The sequence below is a fragment of the Scardinius erythrophthalmus genome (assembly GCF_964197995.2).
Source record: "Scardinius erythrophthalmus genome assembly, chromosome: 24".
Taxonomy (NCBI): domain Eukaryota; kingdom Metazoa; phylum Chordata; class Actinopteri; order Cypriniformes; family Leuciscidae; genus Scardinius; species Scardinius erythrophthalmus.
The window spans coordinates 140,217-166,895 of NC_138244.1; the positions used below are offsets into that span (position 1 = coordinate 140,217).

Consider the following 26,679-nt stretch of genomic DNA (forward strand, 5'->3'; position numbering starts at 1 on the left):
CACACATACTTAGTGTTAAATGTGAAAAGTACTGTTCGATAGAACTGCTTTGTTACCACAGTTTCTGCGTGCTTCCTCAGCGATGAAGTTCCACATTTGCGGCTATCCAACACGAAAATGCAGCAAAGCCTTTCACAATATTTTCTTCAGATAACTCCAAATTTCTCCCACACACTGGACTTGATTTTTGATGACTATTGTCGACAACTTTACAATCTCCACTAGCTATTCTTTTCTTCAACTCCTCAGCATCCATCTCGACGACTGCAGATCGCGCGCGCGGTTATGAGGAATTTTTAAAAGTGAAAGTAACCTAGGTAACGTTATAGATCCTGGGAGGGCGTGGCGCGTGGGCACAAATAAACTGATGTGGATTTTAAATTACTTTATCAACTTGAAATACAGGAATATTTTTGTAGATGTGTTCCGAAAAATATGCATATATTTTTACGTTTGCATGTTATTGTTTTAAACCCGTGTTTCGACCCGTGTTTCCCCCGTTTGTATTGAGGTTAATACAATTAAAGGTATAGATGAAACGCGTGTCAGCGCGTGTGTGTGTGTAACATGCTGGGACACACAAGGTGGTATAGGTACATGTAGTACAGGTAGGCTATGTTATGAAAAAATAGAGTATCTATCGCTACTGTAAAGTAAAATTAAAAATATTATAATAATTTCCTACCTATCTCTTGCTGCCACTGAAAAAAAAAATCCCTACCGACACATGACCTCAACTGACAACCAACAGGAACCAAACTTTTTTTTTTTTTAGGCCTCAGTGGTTTGGGAAGCACTAACGTTAAACCTTTTAAAGGTCAACTGTGGGTCAGAGGTCAACTCAAATCAGATGCTCCTCAATGCAAACATGTTCAGTTATGAATGAGAAATATGGAAGTAAAATAATGACAAATGTTTTTGAAACAAAAGCTTGCTGAATTGCACTACTTGAAAAAAATAGGCATTGCATTAACCCTGCTTGCATTTTAATGCGTTGTATTTTTAGGGCTTGCATTTTTATGGGCTGAAATTCAACATGGTTGTATATTTAAGCTGTGAATATTTCAATTCCAAACATTTCACACACGTTTCCATTATTAAAAATTCAATAATCCATATTCACCTTTCAGATTTCACTTCCAAAATGTTAATTCTGTTTAAAAATACAACCTGTAATATTTGACAGGCAATTATCAGTCCATTTTATTTTGCTTTACAAATTCAGCGGTTCAAATTCGACAGAAAATTCAACATTTGACATCCATGAACTGCAGGAATATCAGTAGATTACCGATTAATAATCTCCATCTGCTGTTAGTCGGCCTGACCAGCAGGGGCGCAAGCGAAGACTAGAGCAACGGGTGAGAGAGTCACTCATTCATAAAAACTGATTTACAGGAATGGAGCAAGCGGTCAATATTTGTGATGATTATGAGGGCCAGTATAGACGAATCCGGCGAAACTACGGGAAGTAAGCGGGCGCCATTACTGAGCTGTTGCTGGGTAGCGTTGCGCCATTGCCTCCTATTGGTTTGGTTGCGTCCACTGGAATAAACAGCCCGCGATTTACGACTGTCACTAACGTTACATCTACAACTTTCCTATTCTTCCTCTGCCGAGTTATTTGTACAGTATGAGTGTTGTTAATGGTCTGTGAAAATCGGACAGGTCCTTTTAGAACTATGTGTTTATCATCTGGTAGAGTGTGCATTATTTAGCTAACCAAACCATCCGGAGCTCAGATCATTTTGACCCTCTATCAGTGACCTGTAGTTGGCATTTTGTTGATCATCGGATGCCAGGCGAAGGAGAAAATACTCTTGAATACCTTTAAAACAACCGAAGGGGCGCGATGGGGCAGTAGTAACATTACTTATGTCTGTTGTTAATGTTTGATTTGCTCGACTGTGACTCTCCCTCTGAGAACCAACAACGCTAGCAGTTAGCTGTACCCTTTCCTTTTGAAATGGGAAAATGAGATAAATAATGGTCACAAATGAAAAACATGAATTCGTTTATTTGATATTCATTTATTTATTGTTGCCAAATGGACAGATCTTTTTATAGTTTCCTCGTTAGCTAGCCTAGCTAGCATAGTTATTGCCAAGCTATTTTCATAAATAATCTGTAAGATCGTTTGTACCTTCATCTGTGACTGGAGCCCACTGTCTAACATCATCAACCCAACAAGTCATTCTGCCTGGCTGTAGCTGTCATCGACTGTGCGTTATCACGGAGGTTTGTTTAGTAACAGCTCAGTAATGGCGTCGCCACAAGATGGCAGCCTACACAGAACGCTCGTCGGATTCGTCTATATATATATATATTTATAAAAGGGTTAGTTCCAATCCTTGATTGTGATTGGTCAATAGCTGTGCTTTATTCACGATAAAACACGGCTATGACCGCTTCACCCAATGGTTCTATGTATCACTACAACACCCCTAGCAACCACTCTTAGCAACTTAAACACATGTGTGATCTCATTGATATTGTTCATTGAAGCTATTATAGTGGAGTATTGTGAGAGATCGAGAAAGCGAGGGTAAAGTTACCTGCATTCACAGTAGACATTGCATTTTCCTTCAGGTCAGTCCTATATTCATAATAAAATAATCCGTTTGAATGTCCGCTGCGATATCTTGTCCTTTTAACAGTTAACCGTTAAGGGGTTTTCCCGTGCCTATAACGTTAGTCATCTGTCAGTTGCGTCTTCCTTCTCCGTGAAAACAAGTTTGAGTCTTTTCAATATAAAAGTCTCCTCTACCGACTCATAGATATCATATAAAGGCTAGATGTCTTAAGGCGGAGTCACTTCCGGCATCACCGGCGGCCATCTTAGGACAGGGCTCTGTGAATTAAGGTGAGTGAGCAGCACGCACACAAATCCTCTTATCTCGGTGAAATCTTGACGGATTTACAAACGGTTTGGTTTCTTACAAACGTCATTACCGTGGCTATAATTCTTTCATATGGAAGTCCATTTGTATAATTATTCATATGTATGCAGTTTCATAGCTACATCTCTGACGTTTATAACAAACCAAACCGTTTGAAAATCGGTAGAAAATTGAGCAAGTTATGGTTATTTAAAAGTACATGCACCATGTTACGAGTGAGCGAGCACCCTGTGGTAAGATGGCCGCCGTGTGCGGACGTCGACCTCCATTGGCCAGCAGCGCGGACGAGACATCTAGCCTTTATATGATATCTATGTACCGACTGACTCATTCATAAGACAGTCTTTGCCGCCATCTATAGGCGAAATAATGTATGTAACTTCTGTTGCTGTTTACGGTCAGGGACTGTTTTTTCCAGCGGAAGGAATACTTTTAGTGATTTTACTTCATGGCAGTTGCATAGATAAATATTTTTCGGCTTTAATATTTGTATTGTGTGGCAACCGTTTTATAAAAGCAATAAGGTACTCGAGGCAAGTGCTGTATCGTGAATAAGTCACGGCTGAAGGGCGTTGTTAGGCTCGACGCGAAGCGGATACAGCACAGCCTCTCGTACCTTATTGCTTACATATGGAAAAGCTGATAAAGACACAAAAGCTGTTTACATTGAAGCCTTCACAGTTAGTTTTGCACATGTAAGCAGCTTGCCCTGAACGAGATTATAATGTTATTCCCCGATGCTGATGTACAGATAAAACCTTAAATCTGAGGTAGTAGACGTATATTTCTCTCGGTTGTTTAGCCTAGTTTTCTTAACTGTATATCGCGGTGCTGCTGCAGAACTGGGGATTCCCTCAATACATCATTCTCCAGGATTCCCCTGCCTCAGGACGCTTAATGGACCACACTGTGATATAAAAGACCAAACGCACTGTACTAGATATAGGAACAGGCAAGCGGACTCAGAATATGAGCGTAAAGCCTTGATGATTCTTCCGCCTGTCTCCGCTGACTGCGCGCGCACATCCCCAAACACACGTTTATGCTCGACGCGCTCGCCGTTGTACTATTCTGTGAACCGACAGGGGGCGACTCGAGAAACTGTCCTCTAAACCATCAGGAATCAGCGGTGAGAAGAAAGGTCCACATGTGACAATGTTTATTTTAGTACATCAATACCACACCACAAAAAGAATCGTGTAAAATCCAGTAAACCCTGAGATTATTACTTGTGAAATTAGAACAAAATATGTGGATATAAAAACATGTCTGTAGGCTATACAACTAAATGAACAATCTCTTAAATATTTTCTAATTTCACTAAACATTTCATCAATTTTATAGAACATGGACCTTTATTTTTATTAAAGTGGCTTATGTCTGCTATAGGCTCATTTTGTAAATGTAAGCAACTAATTTAAGACGCACAAACTGGTGCCGGTGCGGTGAGACGGACATGCTCAGCCAGATTCGGCTCAAAGCGTAGACAGTAGAAGATTTGGACACAGCGACCCCATAGACTTCAACAGAGACAAGTGAAGTCAGCTAGAAGCTCTTCCTCCTGATGGCGGAGCGACTGCGCAGACTCACACTGAGCTCGACGACGTGGATGTGACGTGAGCAACCCGTCTGCAGAGACGGAGAGTGTGAGTAGGAGCTGTCCATGAGCTGGAGCAAGAGAAGCTTTTGCTAAGTATTCTGATTAATTACTTTGTCATTTTGCCTCCACGCCCCCCCGATCGCCCGCGAGCTTCTCCTCCCGTCCATACGGTAATCTCTCTACTGTGCGACAGAGAGTCGCGTGGTTATGACGCAATCGTTAGCCTACTTTTACAAAAACTGCTTCTACGGGGCCATAACGTAAGCTACAAGGTAATGGAGCCTTTTATACATTGTCGTGTTTCTTTAGAAATAAATAATGGACAATTGGAGTCTTCAAACGCCTCAGATGTAAAGTTATTCACTGTCAAAGTGACGCCAAAATGAATGGGAGTCAATGGGATGCCAACAGCAGGTGATGGTCCGCTAGCCAATGGCGGCGCCCGGGAAGCTTCAGTTTCCGGCTGATGGATTTCCCCCTTGGCTCGAAGGCGTGCATCTTCGGATGCGGAGCCGCGCGCGCTGTTACAGAAAAACCGCCCTCACCGCAATGACGTAATTTCCGCCCGCTCGTGCAGACGCGGCGAGTATCACGGTGATCGTCGACTACAGCAGCAAAACTCCACTCAGTGCCGTCGCGTGTTTCGCTTGATATTTGCATAAAGTCGAGAACTGCCCAACTGCTCTCAATGCTTTCTCCGGTCCGCTGTCAATCCCACAATGCACTGCGCGAGCGTGAAGCTCGACTTCCACAGGTATTAATTGAAAACGCTCGCTCCGTGCCAGTGGACACACACCGTAAACCTGGCTTAACGCGCAGTTTCACGCTGAGCGATTCCCAATGAAATACTGGCATAAAGTTGACCTGACTATTCGCACATTTAGGGACCGTCTCTAATGTTACGCACGACACTGGTACACACGTGACACGTGTCAGACATGATGCTTGAGATAGAGAATTGATATTGAAATAAATATGAGATTATGCGGTAAGCCTACTGAAAAAAATAGCAATATTTACACATGATTTGACAGTTTATGTTATTAAATATCAACTATCTAAAAGGTGATCATTGTGCCTGACACATACATGAACACTTTACAGCTGGTTTCTCTTCAGATGCTATTGAAGTTAGAAACATGTGTACCAGTGTCGTAAATGTCATAAACCCGAAAACAATTGCCATTTATAGGGGTGGTTGAATATGATTTCACTTTTCTAACTGTAGTTAGTGCGTAATGTTGCTGTTTGAGCATAAACAACATCTGCAAAGTTACAGCACTCAGAGTTCAAAGCAAAGGGAGATATTTGCTTTTACAGAAATTGCTTTATAAGAACTACAACAAACGGCTGGTAGAGACTACACCACATTCCTCCTGGGTTAGTGACATCACCAACCCTAAAATTGACATACATTCCCCGCCCCCCGGGAATGTGATTTATAGATTATCATGACAGAATATGCTAATCAATGATTAGAAGATAACTACACATACGCTAGATAAATTCATCAACCAACCATTCAGAACAAATGTCCTGTTGCTCCTGCATGTTTTGTTGTCACTTCTTGAGTCTCTCCATCTTTCTGACTCCGGTTTGAACAGTTTTCAGTGCATGTGTGTGTGTGTGTGAGTGCAGCTCTTGAGGCTCCGCCCCCTGTGCCGGGAGCAGCAGCTCATTTGCATTTAAAGGAACAGACACAAAACGGTGTGTTTTTTGCTCACCCTCAAAAAGTGACAATATTAACATGCTATATAAAATATCTGTGGGGTATTTTGGGCTAAAACTTCACACACACACTCTGGGGACATCAAAGACTTGCTCTACATCTTGTGAAAAGCGCATTATACCACTGCTTTAAGTGAACATAAAATGTTAAATTCTTTGTAAATATTGAGTAGGCGTAGACCAGGGAGTGGATTAATGGTATTAAAGGGTTAGTTCACCCAAAAATGAAAATTCTGTCAGTAATTACTCACCCTCATGTTGTTCCAACCATGTAAGTCTTTCGTTCATCTTCGGAACACAAATTAAGATATTTTTGATGAAATCTGACAGAATTCTGACTCTTCCATAGGCTTCCAGTGTGACCGAAACTTACCGGCCCAGAATAGTTATTAAAAACATCGTTAAAATAGTCCAAGTGACTCCAGTGGCTCAATCTTAAGTATATCAAGCGACGAGAATACTTTTTGTGTGCAAAAACAAACAAAAATACCGACTTTATTCCACTATTCAATTCCTTCTCTCTGGGCCTCGTAGTGTTTTTGCGTAGCGCGTCTGTGTTGCACGTCATCACGTAGGCTCACAATTGGCCGAAGAAGGTCATGTGTGTGATGCGTGATGAAGATTGAGCCACTGGAGTCACTTGGACTATTTTAACGATGTTTTTAATAACTATTCTGGGCCGGTGAGTTTCGGTCACACTGGAAGCCTATGGAAGAGTCAGAATTCTGTCAGATTTCATCAAAAATATCTTAATTTGTGTTCCGAAGATGAACGAAAGACTTACATGGTTGGAACAACATGAGGGTGAGTAATTACTGACAGAATTTTCATTTTTGGGTGAACTAACCCTTTAATATTATAGGAAATATATTAACAATTCAGGCTGTTAGTCAATTCATTTATCAAATTACATGTGCTGATTAATCTAATTATAATCAATATTTGCAGACAAAATAAAAACTAATGCCACAAATAAAGAATTCAAAGAGTTGATATCAAACAGACTTTACACTCAGTGTTTCAGACACAGATTTCAGCTTCATTAAAAAACTCATTTTATTAGGTTACTTTTAAATACTCGAGTGCAGTTTCAGGCGGACCTCGTTCACTCAGTGTTTATAGTGCAGCTTTAGTATAAAGAGTAGATTCTCCTCATGCGTTCCTGAGGCTCATCACAGGAGAACACCAGGAGACCACACATGAGAACTGGTCCATCATCAGGACACACACACACACACACTCCTGTATACACACACACACACACACAGGTGTTCACACTCCTCTCGGGGAAACACACACACACACACACACACAAGTGTTCACACTCCTCTCGGGGTCTTGAAGTTCATGCCGACCGGAGGCTGCGTGACCTGGAGATTCGACAGGCTCCCGAAGTCCTGCGGGAACAGAAACGGGTCAGTGACATCACTATTCAACTGGGTCCACACACACACACACACACACACACACTGAACAGAACCGGGTCAGTTCATCTGATCTACGGCTGATAGAGGTTAGGGACAGTACTCGAGTGTGAAGGCCACAAGCAATCATGAAAACCATGATCACACAACATTGCTCTTCTCTTTTTACACAGACTAGCACGCTCACGAGTTACGCACAGACTAGCACGCTCACGAGTTACGCACAGACTAGCACGCTCACGAGTTACGCACAGACTAGCACGCTCACGAGTTACGCACAGACTAGCACGCTCACGAGTTACGCAGACTAGCACGCTCACGAGTTACGCACAGACTAGCACGCTCACGAGTTACGCACAGACTAGCACACGCTCACGAGTTACGCACAGACTAGCACGCTCACGAGTTACGCAGACTAGCACGCTCACGAGTTACGCACAGACTAGCACGCTCACGAGTTACGCAGACTAGCACGCTCACGAGTTACGCACAGACTAGCACGCTCACGAGTTACGCACAGACTAGCACGCTCACGAGTTACGCACACGCTCACAAGTTACGCACAGACTAGCACGCTCACGAGTTACGCACAGACTAGCACGCTCACGAGTTACGCACAGACTAGCACGCTCACGAGTTACGCACAGACTAGCACGCTCACGAGTTACGCACAGACTAGCACGCTCACGAGTTACGCACAGACTAGCACGCTCACGAGTTACGCACAGACTAGCACGCTCACGAGTTACGCACAGACTAGCACGCTCACGAGTTACGCACAGACTAGCACGCTCACGAGTTACGCACAGACTAGCACGCTCACGAGTTACGCACAGACTAGCACACGCTCACGAGTTACGCACAGACTAGCACACGCTCACGAGTTACGCAGACTAGCACACGCTCACGAGTTACGCACAGACTAGCACACGCTCACGAGTTACGCACAGACTAGCACACGCTCACGAGTTACGCACAGACTAGCACACGCTCACGAGTTACGCACAGACTAGCGCGCTCACGAGTTACGCACAGACTAGCACACGCTCACGAGTTACGCACAGACTAGCACGCTCACGAGTTACGCACAGATTAGCACGCTCACGAGTTACGCACAGACTAGCACGCTCACGAGTTACGCACAGACTAGCACGCTCACGAGTTACGCACAGACTAGCACGCTCACGAGTTACGCACAGACTAGCACGCTCACGAGTTACGCACAGACTAGCACACGCTCACGAGTTACGCACAGACTAGCACGCTCTCGAGTTACGCACAGACTAGCACGCTCTCGAGTTACGCACAGACTAGCACGCTCACGAGTTACGCACAGACTAGCACGCTCACGAGTTACGCACAGACTAGCACGCTCACGAGTTACGCACAGACTAGCACGCTCACGAGTTACGCACAGACTAGCACACGCTCACGAGTTACGCACAGACTAGCACACGCTCACGAGTTACGCACAGACTAGCACACGCTCACGAGTTACGCACAGAAGCACGCTCACGAGTTACGCACAGACTAGCACGCTCACGAGTTACGCACAGACTAGCACACGCTCACGAGTTACGCACAGACTAGCACACGCTCACGAGTTACGCACAGACTAGCACACGCTCACGAGTTACGCACAGACTAGCGCGCTCACGAGTTACGCACAGACTAGCACACGCTCACGAGTTACGCACAGACTAGCACGCTCACGAGTTACGCACAGACTAGCACGCTCACGAGTTACGCACAGACTAGCACACGCTCACGAGTTACGCACAGACTAGCACACGCTCACGAGTTACGCACAGACTAGCACGCTCTCGAGTTACGCACAGACTAGCACACGCTCACGAGTTACGCACAGACTAGCACGCTCACGAGTTACGCACAGACTAGCACACGCTCACGAGTTACGCACAGACTAGCACGCTCTCGAGTTACGCACAGACTAGCACACGCTCACGAGTTACGCACAGACTAGCACGCTCACGAGTTACGCACAGACTAGCACGCTCTCGAGTTACGCACAGACTAGCACACGCTCACGAGTTACGCACAGACTAGCACGCTCTCGAGTTACGCACAGACTAGCACACGCTCACGAGTTACGCACAGACTAGCACGCTCACGAGTTACGCACAGACTAGCACGCTCACGAGTTACGCACAGACTAGCACGCTCACGAGTTACGCACAGACTAGCACACGCTCACGAGTTACGCACAGACTAGCACACGCTCACGAGTTACGCACAGACTAGCACACGCTCACGAGTTACGCACAGACTAGCACGCTCTCGAGTTACGCACAGACTAGCACACGCTCACGAGTTACGCACAGACTAGCACACGCTCACGAGTTACGCACAGACTAGCACGCTCTCGAGTTACGCACAGACTAGCACGCTCACGAGTTAGGACCACTACACCAGTCACATGGGTCAATCTTTTGCAATGGAGATTTAATCATCATCTGAAAGCTGAATGGATATATCTTATCATTGATGTATGGTTTGCTAGGATAGGACAAAATTTGGACGAGATGCAACTATTTGAACACCTGGAATCTGAGGGTGCAAAAAAATAAATAACAAAAAAATAAAATAAAAATGAAACATTGAGAAAATCGCCGCTAAAGTTGAGCATTTCTGTTGGCGATTGCGCTGCATTCACAGACTGACAAGTGAACAGCGGAGCGGGTGCTAATGCTAATGCTAGCGAGCAGTTGTGTGAAAGATTCAGGGTCTGTCAGGAACAGAGTCCAGCAAACACGGGAAACACTTTCAGTTTCTCTCCCTGTGCTTCGATGACCTGGAGACGACACTCCACAGTCACTTTCGAGACAGGTCACGTGATCTACCGCAGAGGATCATGGGTAGGGTTAGAGTGACTCTCACCAGAAGCTTGAGCATCTCCTTGGTGTCGGTGTCGACCTCGATGATCTCCTGATCCAGAGCCGAAACCTGCGGGAAACATCACATGACCACACCTTTACGTCACATGACCACACCGAGCTAATACCGCTCAATCACAATATTAAAACACTTATTAACTGAGATTAAGCTACAATTAAATATATAAATATTGGTTGAAAAACTTTATGAAATGAAAAATAGAAATGTTGTCTTGGCAATAAATTAAACAAGTTCACCTTTTACCTGGAAATCAATAAATTAAACCTAACTAGCAATAATAATAAACACTAATAAAAGTAACAAAACTACTAAAGTTTAACTAAAATGAAATGTATACTAAATATAGAACATGTACATAAACATGAGAAGCTAAAGCTAATTCTCGACACTAATAAAACTACCATAAGTCCATGTCCGACACCACTCCCTGTACACTATATCAGTGTCGGCCATTTTGTAGTCCGAGTAAACGGCATCTTTCACTACTTTTACCCACAATCCTCTCTGAATTCTGCTTTAACAATTATTTCATGCTAGTTGTGGTTTTTTTTTCTAAATTTTTTATAAATCATTACTTGAATAAAACATTAAAATTTGGAGACAATATTATATAGGTGAATTTTTAAATTAATTGATATTAATAAAGTGGCAAGACTCTGTTGCAGTAACAGAACCTGACCGGTTGAATAAGGTTTTCAGGTGCTAGCGTGGCGTTTGAACAGCAGAGCGAGTGCTAATGCTAACGCTAGCGAGCGCTTGTGTGAAAGATTCAGGGTCTGTCAGGAACAGAGTCCAGCAAACACGGGAAACACTTTCAGCTTCTCTCCCTGTGCTTCGATGACCTGGAGACGACACTCCACAGTCACTTTCGAGACAGGTCACGTGACCGCCGCAGTGCATGATGGGAAGGCTCACCTCAGGCACGTAGTTGTCCCTGCGCTCGCGCTCCTCCTCCTGCAGTTTGATGGAGATGCCACGCACAGGCCCTCGCTGGATGCGCTTCATCAGGTGTGTCACGTACCTGGGGGGACAGGAAGTGACATCAGCGCCGGGCTGTCACCTGACCGTCCCCGTCTCCCAGCATGCACTGCTCTCGCTCACCCAGCGATCTTGTTGCGCAGCTTCTTGCTGGGGATGATGGCGATCTCCTCACACACACGCTTGTTGGTGTGGAAGTCGTTGCCCAGACGGGTGTAGTACTTCTCGATGATGACGCGCGCGGCCTTCTTCACCGTCTTCGTGCGCACGCGCCCCTGCACCACAGAAGAAGAGCAACGTCAGAACACACACACACACACACACACACACAGGAACATCAGAACACACACACACACACACACACACACAGGAACATCAGAACACACACACACACAGGAACATCAGAACACACACACACACACACACACACACACACAGGAACATCAGAACACACACACACACACACACACAGGAACATCAGAACACACACACACACACACACAGGAACATCAGAACACACACACACACACACACAGGAACATCAGAACACACACACACAGGAACATCAGAACACACACACACACACACACACACAGGAACATCAGAACACACACACACACACACACACACACACACACACACAGGAACATCAGAACACACACACACACACACACACACACACACACACACACAGGAACATCAGAACACACACACACACACACACACACAGGAACATCAGAACACACACACACACACACACACACACACACACAGGAACATCAGAACACACACACACACACACAGGAACATCAGAACACACACACACACAGGAACATCAGAACACACACACACACACACACACACACACAGGAACATCAGAACACACACACACACACACACACACACACACACACACACACACACACACAGGAACATCAGAACACACACACACACACACACAGGAACATCAGAACACACACACACACACAGGAACATCAGAACACACACACACACACACACACACAGGAACATCAGAACACACACACAGGAACATCAGAACACACACACAGGAACATCAGAACACACACACACACACACACCACACACACACACAGGAACATCAGAACACACACACACACACACACACACAGGAACATCAGAACACACACACAGGAACATCAGAACACACACACACACACACACACACAGGAACATCAGAACACACACACACACACACACACACACAGGAACATCAGAACACACACACACACACACACACACAGGAACATCAGAACACACACACACACACACACAGGAACATCAGAACACACACACAGGAACATCAGAACACACACACACACACACACACACACAGGAACATCAGAACACACACACACACAGGAACATCAGAACACACACACACACACACACACACACACACACACACACACACACACACAGGAACATCAGAACACACACACACACACACACACACAGGAACATCAGAACACACACACAGGAACATCAGAACACACACACACACACACACACACACACACACACACACAGGAACATCAGAACACACACACACACACACACACACACACACACACACACACACAGGAACATCAGAACACACACACACACACACACACACACACACACACACACACACACAGGAACATCAGAACACACACACAGGAACATCAGAACACACACACACACACACACACACACACACAGGAACATCAGAACACACACACACACACACACACACACACACACACACACACACACACACACAGGAACATCAGAACACACACACAGGAACATCAGAACACACACACACACACACACACACACACACACACACAGGAACATCAGAACACACACACACACACACACACACACACACACACACACACAGGAACATCAGAACACACACACACACACACACACACACACAGGAACATCAGAACACACACACACACACACACACACACACACACACACACACACACACACACAGGAACATCAGAACACACACACACACACACACACACACACACACACACACAGGAACATCAGAACACACACACACACACACACACACACACACACACACACACAGGAACATCAGAACACACACACACACACACACACACACACACACACACACACACACACACACACAGGAACATCAGAACACACACACACACACACACACACACACAGACACACCAGCCATCAGTAACACTCACACTACAGCTCCTTCACGTACACACACACTCGGTCTGCCGGCAGCAGTGCATTATGGGCCGGTATCAGATCTGATCAGCTGTATTGATTAGCTCTCATCAGGGGAACACAGGCGCGCGCAGCGGTTACTGAGATCGCGCGCTCCTAACGCGCTTCATCCGTCGCACACACTCATCCGTCGCGTCATACTCACACACACGCGCGCAACCCAGCCCCTACACACCGCGCGAGTGTTCACACTGATGAGCAGAGCAGAGCAGCGCGAGGATTACAGCAGATTCACGAGCGCGGACAGTCGGATACCCACCATGATGATGCGGGGAGCGGAAGAGGAGGAAGAGGAGCGCGACCGGAAGCGGAAGAGCCGCACAGGCGCGAGCGCCACTCACTGGCCTCTAGCGGTGGAGCCGCGACACTGCAGCTCGATCATAAACACACACACACACACACACACACTCACTCAACTCACACGGGAATTAAACACACGCTATCCACAGCTCACACCACAATACCGCAGTAAATCATTATAAACAAAGAACTCCTTCAAGAAGCTGCAGAATTACTTCAATGAGCTTTAATCAATGATCATTTCTGAAATCCATAACTTAGACAGTCACCTCTGATAACAGATCACTCTTATGATGTGGCATTTTCTGTAAAGTGAGTTTAGTGAAAAGGGCTTTACGAACAAATGTGAGTTAAATTTGTTTAATAAAGCCAGCACTGTCTTGTAGTAATTAGTACTGTACTACTGTACTACCTACTGTACTGTACTAATCGTTGTGTTGTTCTGTGCATCTAAACATCATATTTGTGCAGTAAGTAAGGGATAATGTAGAGCGAGGCGGATGTTATAGCGAACACCCCCCGACGGGCTGATCAGGACCCCGAGGCGCAGCGGAGCCTGAAGGGGGGTGTTCGCTATAGCAACCGCCTCGCTCTACATTATCCGCTTATTACACAGCTACCCACCAAATAAATCAATAATTTGACACAAAATATTGATTTAAAAAGGAGTTTATTGATTTAAAAACGATTGTATTGCTTCCGCTAAAGAAAATAGTCTGTTCCGTCTCTACGGTTAGAATCCTGCGTCCATAGCAACGCTCTGTTTATCATGGCAACGGTGTGTTATCCTCAGCAGCGGCTGATATCAAGAAATAACACACCGCATTCTACATTAGAACTCAACCAAGCCATGTAATAAAAAACTATAAATCTGTTCTTCATCTCTAACCAGCATCAACAGAACAAGACAGTGTTCCCCTCCACCTCAGATTACAGATTAGGTTAACCCTAACCCTAACTCTAACAAACATAAGATATCCCAAACACAGACATAAGATATCCCTAACCAGACATAAGATATCCCAAACTCAGACATAAGATATCCCAAACACAGACATAAGATATCCCTAACCAGACATAAGATATCCCAAACTCAGACATAAGATATCCCAAACTCAGACATAAGATATCCCAAACTCAGATATAAGATATCCCAAACTCAGACATAAGATATCCCAAACACAGACATAAGATATCCCAAACTCAGACATAAGATATCCCAAACTCAGACATAAGATATCCCAAACACAGACATAAGATATCCCAAACTCAGACATAAGATATCCCAAACTCAGACATAAGATATCCCAAACTCAGACATAAGATATCCCAAACACAGACATAAGATATCCCTAACCAGACATAAGATATCCCAAACTCAGATATAATATATCCCAAACTCAGATATAAGATATCCCAAACACAGACATAAGATATCCCAAACTCAGACATAAGATATCCCAAACTCAGACATAAGATATCCCAAACTCAGACATAAGATATCCCAAACTCAGACATAAGATATCCCAAACACAGACATAAGATATCCCAAACTCAGATATAAGATATCCCAAACACAGACATAAGATATCCCAAACTCAGACATAAGATATCCCAAACACAGACATAAGATATCCCAAACACAGACATAAGATATCCCAAACACAGATATAAGATATCCTAAACACAGACATAAGATATCCCAAACACAGACATAAGATATCCCAAACACAGACATAAGATATCCCAAACACAGATATAAGATATCCCAAACTCAGATATAAGATATCCCAAACACAGACATAAGATATCCCAAACACAGATATAAGATATCCCAAACTCAGATATAAGATATCCCAAACACAGACATAAGATATCCCAAACTCAGACATAAGATATCCCAAACACAGATATAAGATATCCCAAACTCAGACATAAGATATCCCAAACTCAGACATAAGATATCCCAAACTCAGACATAAGATATCCCAAACTCAGACATAAGATATCCCAAACTCAGATATAAGATATCCCAAACACAGACATAAGATATCCCTAACCAGACATAAGATATCCCAAACTCAGATATAATATATCCCAAACTCAGACATAAGATATCCCAAACACAGACATAAGATATCCCAAACTCAGACATAAGATATCCCAAACTCAGACATAAGATATCCCAAACTCAGACATAAGATATCCCAAACACAGACATAAGATATCCCAAACTCAGATATAAGATATCCCAAACACAGATATAAGATATCCCAAACACAGATATAAGATATCCCAAACACAGACATAAGATATCCCAAACTCAGACATAAGATATCCCAAACTCAGACATAAGATATCCCAAACTCAGATATAAGATATCCCAAACACAGATATAAGATATCCCAAACACAGATATAAGATATCCCAAACACAGACATAAGATATCCCAAACACAGACATAAGATATCCCAAACTCAGACATAAGATATCCCAAACTCAGATATAAGATATCCCAAACACAGACATAAGATATCCCAAACTCAGACATAAGATATCCCAAACACAGACATAAGATATCCCAAACACAGACATAAGATATCCCAAACTCAGACATAAGATATCCCAAACTCAGACATAAGATATCCCAAACACAGACATAAGATATCCCAAACTCAGACATAAGATATCCCAAACACAGACATAAGATATCCCAAACACAGATATAAGATATCCCAAACTCAGACATAAGATATCCCAAACACAGACATAAGATATCCCAAACTCAGATATAAGATATCCCAAACTCAGACATAAGATATCCCAAACTCAGATATAAGATATCCCAAACTCAGACATAAGATATCCCAAACTCAGACATAAGATATCCCAAACACAGACATAAGATATCCCAAACTCAGACATAAGATATCCCAAACACAGACATAAGATATCCCAAACTCAGACATAAGATATCCCAAACACAGACATAAGATATCCCAAACTCAGACATAAGATATCCCAAACTCAGACATAAGATATCCCAAACACAGACATAAGATATCCCAAACTCAGACATAAGATATCCCAAACACAGACATAAGATATCCCAAACACAGACATAAGATATCCCAAACTCAGACATAAGATATCCCAAACACAGACATAAGATATCCCAAACTCAGACATAAGATATCCCAAACTCAGACATAAGATATCCCAAACACAGACATAAGATATCCCAAACTCAGACATAAGATATCCCAAACACAGACATAAGATATCCCAAACACAGATATAAGATATCCCAAACTCAGACATAAGATATCCCAAACACAGACATAAGATATCCCAAACTCAGATATAAGATATCCCAAACTCAGACATAAGATATCCCAAACTCAGATATAAGATATCCCAAACAGACATAAGATATCCCAAACTCAGATATAAGATATCCCAAACTCAGATATAAGATATCCCAAACTCAGATATAAGATATCCCAAACTCAGATATAAGATATCCCAAACACAGACATAAGATATCCCAAACACAACTTACCACATATTTAAGAATATATATTAAATACAAAGTTTATAGTGGCTGTGATAGTTCAATAAATGATATGTAATATTATGTTAGCGTAGTTCATATCCAGATCTGATGGGGTTTATTTTAAACCCTAAAATTAAACTAGTTAATATATATTGCAGTTAAATAAATAAATAAAGCATGTTTCAGGTTCCTCTTCATAAACACATAATCCAGCACTGTAAGCCCTTGCAGGAGCCTGATGCGGAGAGCACGACTCCTCTGATCCACACGTGTGTGTGTGTGTGCGTGTGTTAGACGTTAGAGGGACAGGAGCCGGAGAAGTGTGTTAGGGATCGGGATCATCCCTCTCTCCTGAAGAGGAGTCAGAGTGTTTTCATCCGTCAGGGAGAGTAAACATACGGGCCAGACTCATATTTAGCCTGTTTTCTTATTAAAAATTTAGTTAGGCAACTTATTCTACTGAAGGTACAAATGCTAGGTAATTATTTAAGATTCATTCAGAATATATACACATTCATTATTAATCTTATGCCTAGTGTGATGAAAAAGGCTTAATGTTTCTTTTCCCCTCTTAATCACATTACAGCTCAGAAACATCATCTCCGCTCGCGTGTGATTGGAGGATCATCATCTCCGCTCGCGTGTGATTGGAGGATCATCATCTCCGCTCGCGTCTGATTGGAGGATCATCATCTCCGCTCGCGTCTGATTGGAGGATCATCATCTCCGCTCGCGTCTGATTGGAGGAGCCGCACCTCAGCTCTCGTCTGATTGGAGGATCTGCTCAGTCACAGATCAGTGGTTTGTGGGATCTATCGCACTCAGTCACTGGAGACACACACCAACTCTGGAAAACTCACTTTATTAAACTTCTGTACAACATGAACCAACATCCCAATAAAAGTATTTACAGATGTACACTAAAAACTGTCATGAGAATCATGGTATCATTCGTCCTCTTCGTCATCAATGATGGGTCTGGATCTGGAACACAGAGACACGGATCAGTGGAACACAGAGACACGGATCACTGACAGTGGAACACACAGACAGGAAGTTCCTCACTCACTTCCTGGGGGCTTTAGTGACGCCACTGCCGCCCGCCTCTTCATCATCTTCATCAATGATGGGTCTGGATCTGGAACACAGAATCATGGATCAGCGACAGAAAACATGTAACACACAGATCCGCAGAGACAGGAAGTTCCCCACTCACTTCCTGTGGGCTTTAGTGCTGCCGCTGCTGCCCGCCTCCTCCTCCTCCTCTTCATCTTCATCAGTGGGATGAAGGTTCTCCTTCTCGGGCTTCCGGCCGGGACCGCCGAAGAAATCCCCGATGCCCTTCTGCCATGTGGGGGTGGGCCTGGGGCACACGGGGTTCCCGCCCGCATACTTGCTCTTGGCTGAGGACACACACACACACGCGCGCGCGCGCGCATGAGATCATCAGCACTGCTCACAGAAACACATCCACTGAAACAGCATCTGTGTTACACAGTCTAAAAAACTAAATGTACCTTTTAGCATTAAGTTTAAAATAAAGAAGAAAAAAATCCTCCGTGAGTGTGTGTGTGTGCGTTTGTGCGCGCGCACTCACCAGGCGTGCCCGACTGCGCGCCTCCGCTCTGCGCGTTCATGGATCCGGACGCGCCGAGGGACTTCCGGGGCGCGGAAGCTGCAACAGCTAAACACAAAAACACACAAAATTAACAAATCACATTTAATAAATCCTGCACAACACCAGCCATACATCCAGGATGACGTCACGTCCGCTCGCGGGGATTCTCGGCGTCTCTTTGTGACGCGACGCGGATGAAGGTGAAAGTGGCGCCATTTCATTCTGTCACCGATAAACTCTATTAGACACAAACTATCACTAACATTCGCTTCTAATGAAGAAACAATAACAATGAGATAATTCGATCTATGAAAACACTCATTTAATAACTTATATCGCCAATATAAACACTAGCATCTGCAGAAACACCGTGTACGCAGATCTAGCTCGACGACAGAAACAGCTTCGCGCTCAATCATGTTCAGATGAATATTGTTGATAAGCGAATAAAAGCGCGGTTTCTCTGGGAAACGACACCAGCTGATGTAGTCACGCTTTTGGCGGGAGATGAGAGATAAACACAGTTACTCATCTTCATCTATACATCAACATAGATAGAAAAATAAATGCCACAACATATCTGATAATAGCAATAACAACAACAATAGTGTCCCCATCGCGCCGCAGTTTAGCGCTGGTTAGATCAGTCTGACTCATATTAACTGGTTTGTTCGGCGTTTCTCACCTTTCCTGTATGTTCCGGGAACACTATCCGCTTTAGTTCGCACCATCGCGCGCGCTCACTCCAGCTGAACCGATGAAATAAAGCTCTCGATTCCCGCCTTCTTTTTAAAAGAGGAGCCGAATCTCATGACGTCGCGGGCCGTCAGCCAATGGCTGGCCAGGAAACTGGGGCTCGTGACTGCAGATTACGCCACTCCTATTTTAAAGGACAAGGCGAACAGCCTTACAAAAAAAAGTTACCATGGTAACCTGCTTCACTGCATACATCACGCATGGAAACAGACAGTAGCACCTCACTGCAGTACACGAGATCCAGGGGGCGGAGCTGGATCCATATCTAAGGGGTGGAGATTGGTAGGTTTAGGGGTGGGTTTAGGGATCAGGGGGTGGAAATGGGAGCGCATTTAGGCCACGCCCACAACGGGGGGGAACCAATCCAACCGTCTCCATTGACTTTGCATTGCGAGAGGCTGCCTCCTTGTCATTTCTTGCTTCTTAGTTCTTACAAAAGACAGAATAATGCTTAAAAGCTGCTATGTGACAAGGTGTACAGCAAACAAGCTAAGAAACCCAGAAATACGTTTTTATTAGCTCTGGCCCCCCAAAAACGAGTGTTTAGGACATAAAAGTGGATACAGGCAGTTGAGACAGAGCGTCACGTGTCGCATTACTCTGAGAACTAGCGTACGCCCGCTGGAGGAGACCGTAATCGGCAACACAGGATAGTTTATCTTACAGAAATATAAAACTGACATTTGGATATTTGACTCACCAGTGACCAAATGTTTAACTTACTGCACACGTAATGTATTTTTAGTGCATACTGAGTGTCAGGATCCCACAATTTACCCATTTGTTCCAGCCTGTATCCACTTTTATGTCCTTAAACGCTCGTTTTTTGGGGTCGACAGCTTATGAAAACTTATTTCTGGGTTTCTTAGCTTGTTTGCTGTACACCTTGTCACACGGCAGCTTTTAGGCATTATTCTGTCTTTTGTTAGAAGCAAGAAATGACAAGGAGGCAGCCTCTCGCAATGCAAAGTCAATGGAGACCGCTGGACTGTTTCCCCCCCCGGTGGGCGTGGTCTTCAGATTATGACGCGTTGCGCTCTGTCTCTATATGTAAGGTGGGAGGAGTTGGTTCTGGATCCAACTCCTCCCCCTGGATTTAGTGTTCTGCAGTGAGGAACAGAGGAAAAATGATCGTGTGTGTGTGTGTGTGTGTGTGTGTGTGTGTGTGTGTGTGTTCATCTGATCATCTCCTCGTGTTTCTGCTGATCTTGTGCTGATGTTCTGCAGCTGTTTACTGTTTACTACACACACACACACACCTGGATAAACCTGTTCGTCACGTTGTCCTGTAAGCGTTTTCCAGGATCTGTTGATCTCTCATATCAAACTGTGTGTGTGTGTGTGTGTGTACTTGTGCATCTATCTTTGTGAGGACCAGTTTGAGTGTTAGACCATTGGAGTGAGGACAGAGAGAGTAAAGTGAGGACATTTTGGCCGGTCCTCAGTTTCTGAGAGCCTTTACAGGCCTGTTTGAGGGTCAAGATTTGGTCTTACACTACACACTACACTACACTACACTACACTACACACATATTTTAAAAGCTGGGCTGAAAAGAAAACTGTCCTTAATCAAATTCATCTGTTCAGGGTGTGGGCGGCTCCCCAGAGGCTCAGGGGCGGGGCCATCGCGACTCCTGTCCAATCAGAGCCCGGGGGCGTGGCTTCAGACGCTCCGATCGGGAGTCTCTGAGCTGAAGAGAGTGTGTGTGTGTGTGTGTGTGTGTGTGAAGCTGAAGCTGCAGCGGTAAGATCTTCTGTTCTTCTCACTTTAATCCACTGCCGTCACTTATTGCCTTTACAAGAACTGATGTTTTATCAGTGTAAACTGACCATTTTAACAAACCTTTATCATACCTGTATCAGAAAGTCTGTGATTAATTGATATACAGTAAGCTGAAACGATATATTGTTTGTCTTATTCGATACATCTTTATTAGAAAGAGTGATAGATGTGTCATTGATTTAAAAATAATGTCTTGAATGTAAAGGTTCTGAATATGCGGACATGGGGATGGACATCAGGAGTGTGTTGTGTTCCCTCAGACACTGCGCTCGAGCGCGAGGACTCTGAAGTTTTTTGACAGCAGAATCACTGAAATACATTTTCCCTTTAGGTCCTCCATATGAATATGTCATTTTATGACAGATTGACAGTTGTTGCACTGTGTGTGTGTGTGTGTGTGAGAGAGAGAGAGAGAGAGAGAGAGAGAGAGAGAGAGTGAGTGAGTGTGTGTGTGTACAGGTTTATATTACATTGACCAAATGTCCCCACAGTAAAACCTGAGATCACCTGAGGGTCCAGCCAGCGGATCCCATGGGTACACAAACTTAAAAATCATACAGAACTATTATTATTAAAAAAAAAAATATTTGAGAATGTAAAAATGTAGAAAGTTTTGTGTGATGTGTTGTTTCAGGGGTCGGGTTAGTGTGTGTGTGTGTGTGTGTGTGTGTGTGTGTGTGTGTGTGTGTGTGTGTGTGTGTGTGTGTGTTGTCATCACTCTCTCTGCTGTAAACTCTATTGTTCCTGCTGCTGATGTCAGAGTCAGTCTGTTGTTCAGTCTGTACTGAGAGCTCATTGATGGTCTGTGTGTGTGTGTGTGTGTGTGTGTGTGTGTGTGTGTGTGTGTGTGTGTGTGTGTGTGTGTGTGTGTGTGTGTTGACAACATGTATGTTAGACCCTATACCGACTAAGCTACTGAAAGAGATGCTCCCAGAGGTCATAGATCCTCTTCTTAATATCATTAATTCGTCTTTGTCTCTAGGATACATACCAAAAAACTTTAAGCTGGCTATGATTAAACCGCTTGTTAAAAAAACGCAACTTGATCGTACAGAATTAGTCAATTACAGGCCGATCTCGAATCTACCTTTTCTGTCAAAGACACTAGAAAAGGCAGTATCCTCACAACTGTGTTCCTTTCTAGAAAGAAATGATATCTGAGGATTTCCAGTCCGGATTTAGACCGTACCATAGTACCGAAACAGCTCTCGTTAGAGTCACAAATGATTTGCTCTTATCATCCGATCGTGGTTGTGTCTCGCTATTAGTGTTACTCGATCTTAGTGCTGCATTTGACACCATCGACCACAACATTCTTTTAAATAGACTAGAACATTATGTTATTAAATCTTATCTGACCGTTATCAGTTTGTAGCAGTAAATGAAGAGATGTCTCATCGATCACAAGTTCAGTATGGCGTACCACAAGGCTCAGTACTAGGACCGCTGCTGTTCACTCTGTACATGCTACCCTCACACACACACACACACACACACACACACACACACACACACACACACACACACACACACACACACACACACACACACACACACACTCTGTACATGCTACCCTCACACACACACACACACACACACACACACACACACACACACACACACACACACACACTCTCTGTACATGCTACCCTCACACACACACACACACACACACACACACACACACACACACACACACACACACACACACACTCTCTGTACATGCTACCCTCACACACACACACACACACACACACACACACACACACACACACACACACACACACACACACACACACACACACACACACACACACACACACACACACACACACACTCTGTACATGCTACCCTCACACACACACACACACACACACACACACACACACACACACACACACTCTCTGTACATGCTACCCTCACACACACACACACACACACACACACACACACACACACACACACACACACACACACACACACACACACACACACACACACACACACACACACACTCTGTACATGCTACCCTCACACACACACACACACACACACACACACACACACACACACACACACACACACACACACACACACTGTACATGCTACCCTCACACACACACACACACACACACACACACACACACACATACACACACACACACACACACACACACACACACACACACTGTACATGCTACCCTCCCACACACACACACACACACACACACACACACACACACACACACACACACACACACACACACACACACACACACACACACACACACACACACACACACACTCTCTGTACATGCTACCCTCACACACACACACACACACACACACACACACACACACACACACACACACACACACACACACACACTGTACATGCTACCCTCACACACACACACACACACACACACACACACACACACACACTCTGTACATGCTACCCTCACACACACACACACACACACACACACACACACACACACACACACACACACACACACACACTCTGTACATGCTACCCTCACACACACACACACACACACACACACACACACACACACACACACACACACACACACACACACACACACACACACACACACTCTGTACATGCTACCCTCACACACACACACACACACACACACACACACACACACACACACACACACACACACACACATGCTACCATTAGGAGATATCATTAGGAAACATGGCATTAGCTTTCACTGTTATGCCGATGATACTCAGCTCTATATTTCTTCACTCCCAGACGAAACTTACCAATTCACTAAATTAACAGAATGCACAGCTGATATAAAAAATTGGATGACTCGGAATTTCCTACTTCTAAATTCTGAAAAAAACGAGATTCTAATTATTAGACCTAAAACTTCCTCATGTAATAATCTAGAATACTGTCTAACACTTGATGGCTGCTCTGTCAAGTCTTCGCCGTCGATTAGGAACCTGGGTGTGTGTGTGTGTGTGTGTGTGTGTGTGTGTGTGTGTGTGTGTGTGTGTGTGTGTGTGTGTGTGTGTGTGTGTGTGTGTGTGTGTGTGTGTGTGTGTGTGTCTGTGTGCTCTTTGATACCAATCTTTCATTTGAAAGTCACGTGTCTAGTATCTGTAAAACCGCATTTTTCCATCTTAAAAATATATATAAATTACGCCATATGCTCTCATTGACAAATGTGGAACAATTAGTTCATGCGTTCATGACCTCAAGGCTAGATTACTGTAATGCTCTACTGGGTGGTTGCCCTGCACGCTTAATAAACAAACTACAGCTGGTCCAAAACGCAGCAGCTCGAGTTCTTACCAGAACCAGGAAGTATGACCATATTAGCCCGGTTCTGTCAACACTGCACTGGCTCCCTATTAAACATCGCATACATTTTAAAATATTGCTGATCACTTACAAAGCACTAAATGGTTTAGCTCCGCAGTACTTGAGCGAGCTCTTAACGCATTATAGTCCTTCACGTCTATTGCGATCTCAAAACTCCGGCCAGTTGATAATACCTAGAATATCTAAATCGACTGCTGGTATCGACTTCACGTATTTGAATTTTACGTGGAGATGATCACATTTTTCAAAAAGTTTCAAGGCCTGTGTTCTCAAGCTCCAAACACTGTTGTTGTGCGAATGAACATCCGGAGCACGTTGAGGGTTTTCTGTGAGAACGGTGTGTGTTAGCGGCCCCTGAGTTAATAACTGATGATCTTCGCAACTGAAGTGAATCAATCAAAACTAACTTTATCTGGACAATAACTTTATTCTAGATCTGCTGTAAAGCCTAAACACTCTCTGCTACTGTACTCTCCTGTTATCACTGTAAAGCTGCCTTTAAACAATATATATTGTTAAAGCGCTGTATAAATGAAGGTGACTTGAGTTTTGTGTGTGTGTGTGTGTGTGTGTGTGTGTGCAGATGGAGTCCCTCAGACGCTCTGCTCAGGCTGATGGAGACTCGGGCTGGTTCGGGGTCAGGGTGCGGGTTCAGGGCGTCTCCGGCCGGCCGTGTGTGGTTCTGAACACCCAGAGGAACCCGGACTCTCCGGACTCTCCGGACTATCCTGACGTGTTCCAGATGGAGCCGTGGCAGCAGGAGTGTGTGTCCAGGAGTGTGTGGCAGCAGGAGTGTGTGTCCAGTATGAGCGGCGGGGCTTCCAGCACTCAAACTCCACCGGATCATTCCAGATCCCTGAGATCCTTCCGGCACCCGTGGGCTCAGCAGAACCAGAGGAACCCGGAGCCCCTCCGCTGGTCCAGCAGCCCGAACTCGCCCGTGGTGGTGAAGAGAGCCCGGATCCCGGTGCCGGGAGCAGGATTCCCGGGTCCGGTGGTGGAGAGCGTTCCCTGCCGGCCGTCACACATCATCAGCAGGGTGTGTGTCCCTCAGGAGCAGAACCCCAGCGGATCCCCTCGGCCCGGGAGAGCCCGACACCACAGCAGAACCACTCCCGAGGAGAAGAGGCGCTCCAGGAGCCTGGAGACCAGATCCACACGCTCAGGGACTCCGGCTGCCGGGGTCACAGGGGTCACAGAGGTCAGCTCTACATCTGCAGGGGTCACAGAGGTCACAGAGGTCACAGGGGTCAGCTCTACATCTGCAGGGATCACAGGGGTCACAGAGGTCACAGGGGTCAGCTCTACATCTGCAGGGGTCACAGAGGTCACAGGGGTCGGCTCTACATCTCTATGGTCAGAGGTCAAAGAAGAGACGGAGAGAACGGCTCAGGTAGAGACAACAAACTGTTCAAATGAGTTGCTCTCTGCATCTGTGTGATTCAG

General features: G+C 44.7%; 3 protein-coding genes across 3 annotated transcripts in view; 1 reads left to right on the forward strand and 2 right to left on the reverse strand.

The window, feature by feature from the left end:
* Positions 1–7,259: 7,259 nt before the first annotated feature.
* On the reverse strand, positions 7,260–14,255 carry LOC308684265 (small ribosomal subunit protein eS17). The gene is made up of 5 exons (XM_081355379.1): positions 14,113–14,255; positions 11,670–11,821; positions 11,484–11,589; positions 10,551–10,616; positions 7,260–7,625 (listed from the first exon to the last, which is right to left on the reverse strand). The coding sequence occupies exons 1-5, from the start codon at positions 14,113–14,115 to the stop codon at positions 7,548–7,550; spliced, it is 405 nt and encodes a 134-aa protein (XP_081211505.1). The 5' UTR covers positions 14,116–14,255; the 3' UTR covers positions 7,260–7,547.
* A 4,301-nt stretch (positions 14,256–18,556) lies between these two features.
* On the reverse strand, positions 18,557–20,325 carry pclaf (PCNA clamp associated factor). Its single transcript, XM_081355999.1, has 5 exons — positions 20,013–20,325; positions 19,307–19,393; positions 18,926–19,112; positions 18,779–18,847; positions 18,557–18,693 (listed from the first exon to the last, which is right to left on the reverse strand). The coding sequence occupies exons 1-5, from the start codon at positions 20,056–20,058 to the stop codon at positions 18,657–18,659; spliced, it is 426 nt and encodes a 141-aa protein (XP_081212125.1). The 5' UTR covers positions 20,059–20,325; the 3' UTR covers positions 18,557–18,656.
* A 1,486-nt stretch (positions 20,326–21,811) lies between these two features.
* Positions 21,812–26,679, forward strand: part of LOC308684523 (cingulin-like protein 1) — a 40,332-nt gene continuing 35,464 nt past the window's right edge. The window contains exons 1-2 of the mRNA XM_081355775.1: positions 21,812–21,827; positions 25,817–26,626. Coding sequence (XP_081211901.1) covers positions 25,817–26,626 — 810 coding nt within the window. The 5' untranslated portion in view covers positions 21,812–21,827. The remainder of the gene's footprint in view (positions 21,828–25,816; positions 26,627–26,679) is intronic.